The following is a 3720-nucleotide window of genomic DNA, read 5'->3' as shown; positions in this document are numbered from 1 at the left end:
GGGTCCTGGCAAACGCCCCGCACGGAGCAGGCCCCTGGGCGTCCTTCCTTTCCCCGTTGGGGACAGTGACCCTTCGGACACCTGTTTGTTGTGTCTGCCCTCCCGAGGTCGGGTTTGTCACCACCCCCGGTCCCAGGGGACAAAGGCCGAGTTGCGGGCAGGAAGTGCCCCGGTGACAAATGAACGTCTTGCCAGACACTGCTCCCCGAACCCTGCCCTAATGAGAGGCTGCTCCCCCGAGGCAGGGGCAGGCGGAGTTCGGGAGACCTCGGGTGCCGGCAGTTCTTCCGGTTGTTTCAGGGACTGTCTTGATCAAAATCTTTCCTGCCTGTGGATAAGCCTGCTCCCCCTTCCCCCCGACCCACTCCTCTGTCACCAACTCCCCGAAACTAACTGCGCCTCCCCCTCCGAGAGACTCCGCCTCGGAGCCTCGTGGGCGTCAACTTCCGCCGGGCCTCTGCGGGGGGGTGGGGGTGGGGGACCGTCATGAGGGGTGAGAGTGAGAAATCTGGCCACGATTCAAACAGGTGGTGTGTGGCCCAGGAAGGTCCGGGCTGGTCCTGGAACTCCTAGGAAGATGGAAGAAGCCACTTACCTGGCAGGTGTGTCGAGTTGCCAGAGGGTCACTTTCCCTTGCAGCCCTCCTGTGTCTGCTTGTTTATTACTTTAGGGCTGACTCTGGCGGCGGCCCTGGGAGGGACATTTTTCTGGCCTGAGGTTATTACATCTTTACCGTCTCATTTTGTAGAAGGAGAAACCGAGGGTCACAGAGGTGCCCTTGTTTGTCAGTGGCTGAGCTGGGACCCATATTTGGTCCATGCAGGAGGAGGAAAGGGGTAGAGAGATTCTGACCCTACTTGGGGGCCCCCTGCTATTCCAGGGCACAGTATTCCTCCCAGGGCCATGATACCACCAGGGGCACTTGGCCCAGCTGGAGTGACCCATGACTCGTGATCAAGGACAGCCTCTCTTCAAGAGATTTATGTTTTAGATAGTGTGTGTGGGTTGGTCAGAAGAGGCAGGCCACAGACTCTGCTGGGCCTGGGTTTGAATCCGTGCTCTTGCGTCTTCTCACTGTGTGACCTTGGACAGCTGATTTCACCTCTCTGTGCTTCAGTCAGGAAACACCCTTGCCTGAAAGGGAGGCACAGGGGGGCTGAAGGCCACAGGGCATGCAGAGCAGCTGGCACCTCCTCAGGTACAGTCTGGTTTGTAAATGAATGGGGAGGAGGATGATGGGATGGTGCCTGGACAGCCTGACCTGGGAGATACCTATGTACATTCCTTAAGGGCCATTCCTTATCAGACCGTGAATCACGGAGCACCTCCAGCCCTGTAATTCCAGGGTCCAGGAAAGGTGCACAAAGACAGTGATGGAATAGTTATATTTGGGGATCAAGGATAGGGGAAGAAACTGAGAGAGGAACAAAGTCAGCCTTTTCTGGAGCAAAAAGGGGGCACTGGCCCCTTGCTGGCACAAGATCAGGTAGGTGAGAGTGAGAACAAGATAGGACTCACAACTTCAGTTAAGAACAGTTATGTGGCAGGGCGCTCTGAAGGGACCACTGGGTGTACCCCAGAACTTGGATCAGGCCCCTGACATTGTCCCCGGGGATGGCTGCTCCTGAAGCTCCGTGCTCCATTCTTGTGGATACACACAGCCGCCTGGCCCTGGGCAGGCCAGGAGGGGCCACTGGGTGGTGATGTGCTGCTTTTCGTTTTTGTTTTTTTTTTTCAGGATTCGGCCCTTTTGGGGAACACACTGTGAATGCCAGCTGGATTGCGGTCCAGGTAACTGAATCCAGAGGGGAGGAATCAGGCTGGGCTTCCCCTGGAAATATTTGGTGCCAAGGAAAGTGAGCAGCCTAAGAAGAGAGTGTCTCCTGTGAAGCTTCATGGAGAGAGATGTTAGCAGTCTGACAGATATTCCTGCTCAGATAGTTACTGCTGTACGGTTTGTTGAGAGCTTGTTCTGCGCCAGACATTTTTTCTGCCTAGAGCACTGAGTTCTTCCAACAACCCTTAGGTGTGTTTATTCTTGTGCCCACTTTACAGATGAGGAAACTGAGGCCCACAGAGTTATTTGAGGTCATCCAGCTCAGAAACCAGAATGGTCTTTCTTCAAAAGAGTTCCCATGCTCCAGCCAGGTTTAGGGGGGACCAAGCACGGATATTGGGAATTGTGGCAACCTTGTAGAGGGGATTGCAGTGATCCTCTGTGTTGCCTCCTGGCAGCTGAAGGAAGCAAAGACTGCATATTGAGGGCGGGGAGGGGGGAGTCCTTCCTGTTGTCCCAAGCCTTCTGGTTTCTTTGTCAGCTGGGGCATTTGGAGAGACAGACTGGGGAACAATGGGCAGAGAGAAAGAGAGAAACGTTTTCTCCTTATATAAATCAGATCTGCAGAGACCGGAGCCAAACTAGTGTTAATCCTAGCCCATTAGCTGCTTGATTTAAAGCACCCCCCGCCCTGGCTTTCCACTCCAGAGCCCTGAGTTTGGAGAAAACTCCAAGTTGAAACCTCAGTGTATCAACACCTAGTTGGGAAACCCCCATGTTTTTTTATCACCCTTCTTCCAGACCTCAAAATCTCAGCCACATTCGTCTCTCTTTTATAAAAAAAATTTCACCCCACTTTGGAAGCAGGACAGAGGGACGGGATCCCCGGGACTCCACAGATGGGAGCATGTCTGAGGCCCTGCTCGTCGCACCCGCTCCCTGGAGCCCCAGACAAAAAGGAAACAGCGTGTTTCTCAAGGCGTGTGTGTCTGGCTTTGTGCGAGTTTCAGACAGGAGCCTTCACGGGGCTGAGTGGATACAAAGCCGTGTGTCTGAATTCCCGGGCCCCCAGACACTATGATCTGCATCTAAATAGGAGAAAAATCAATTAAACAATCTTTGGAAATCCCTCAGAGCATCAGGACTCGGATGGTGAAGGATGGCAGCTTCTCCTCCTGCTGCCGGAGGGGAGATCCACTTTCTATTTCAGTCAACCCTCTCTCCAGACCTCGCCTCTAGAAGTCTTTGAATTTTCTTCCTTTACTTTATGAGACAGCAAGAGAGGGTTCTCCACCATTGCCCAGCTAAAAAGATGCCAACCTTCCCAGACCTGATCATTTCCCTTTTAAAAAGCTGGAGCCGCCCCCAGGTACCCTGAGTGCACTTAGCTGTCTAACTCCATGATGTTTGACGCCTGTGCACCTCTGTGGCGCCTGAGCCCAGATTGGAATCTAGAACATTCTCAGCCCCTTCTGTGCTCTTCGGCGTTGCAGAATCCCCTTATGTCCTTTCCCAGCTACTCCCACCACCCCCTGCCCCCCACCCAGGTGCAGACGTCTCTGCGGCCTTTATGGCCACCATAGGTGCATTCTGCCTGTTCTAGAACTTGGTGTCAATGCAGTTGCAGTTGTGGCGCATGCCTTTGCACTCCAGTATTCTTGCCTAGAAAGTCCCATGGACAGAGGAGCCTGGTGGGCTACAGCCCGTGGGGTCACAAAGGGTCGGACATGACTGAGCGACTGAACAGCAACCCACACCTGCTGTACAGCAGGGCATCTGCAGGATCCGCCCATGGGGTAACTTGGAGCTGCTGGTGGTGCTTTCCAGTTACTCTGGATGGAACACATCTGCCCATGGGAGGGGTGTAGCCACTGGACGGATCTAACCCATTCCTCAAGAAAATATGCCTAGGAGTGCTTTTGGTGTGGCCCAGACATTAGCTG

The 3720-nt window shown here is 54.0% G+C and overlaps 1 protein-coding gene across 2 annotated transcripts in view; it reads left to right on the top strand.

Annotated features, from left to right (window-relative positions):
• Nucleotides 1–6: 6 nt before the first annotated feature.
• Nucleotides 7–3720, top strand: part of PGPEP1 (pyroglutamyl-peptidase I) — a 39630-nt gene continuing 35916 nt past the window's right edge. The window contains exons 1-3 of one of the 2 annotated variants that reach the window (XM_010847284.1): nucleotides 7–602; nucleotides 1118–1198; nucleotides 1739–1791. In XM_010847284.1, coding sequence (XP_010845586.1) covers nucleotides 578–602; nucleotides 1118–1198; nucleotides 1739–1791 — 159 coding nt within the window. In that variant the 5' untranslated portion in view covers nucleotides 7–577. The remainder of the gene's footprint in view (nucleotides 603–1117; nucleotides 1199–1738; nucleotides 1792–3720) is intronic. The other variant, XM_010847285.1, reaches the window with a different exon arrangement.

This window comes from Bison bison, unplaced genomic scaffold (assembly GCF_000754665.1).
Source record: "Bison bison bison isolate TAMUID 2011002044 unplaced genomic scaffold, Bison_UMD1.0 scf7180017864248, whole genome shotgun sequence".
In the NCBI taxonomy this organism is placed as follows: domain Eukaryota; kingdom Metazoa; phylum Chordata; class Mammalia; order Artiodactyla; family Bovidae; genus Bison; species Bison bison.
Note: the sequence above shows the minus strand (reverse complement) of the source record. Positions and strands in the feature narration are given on the sequence as shown.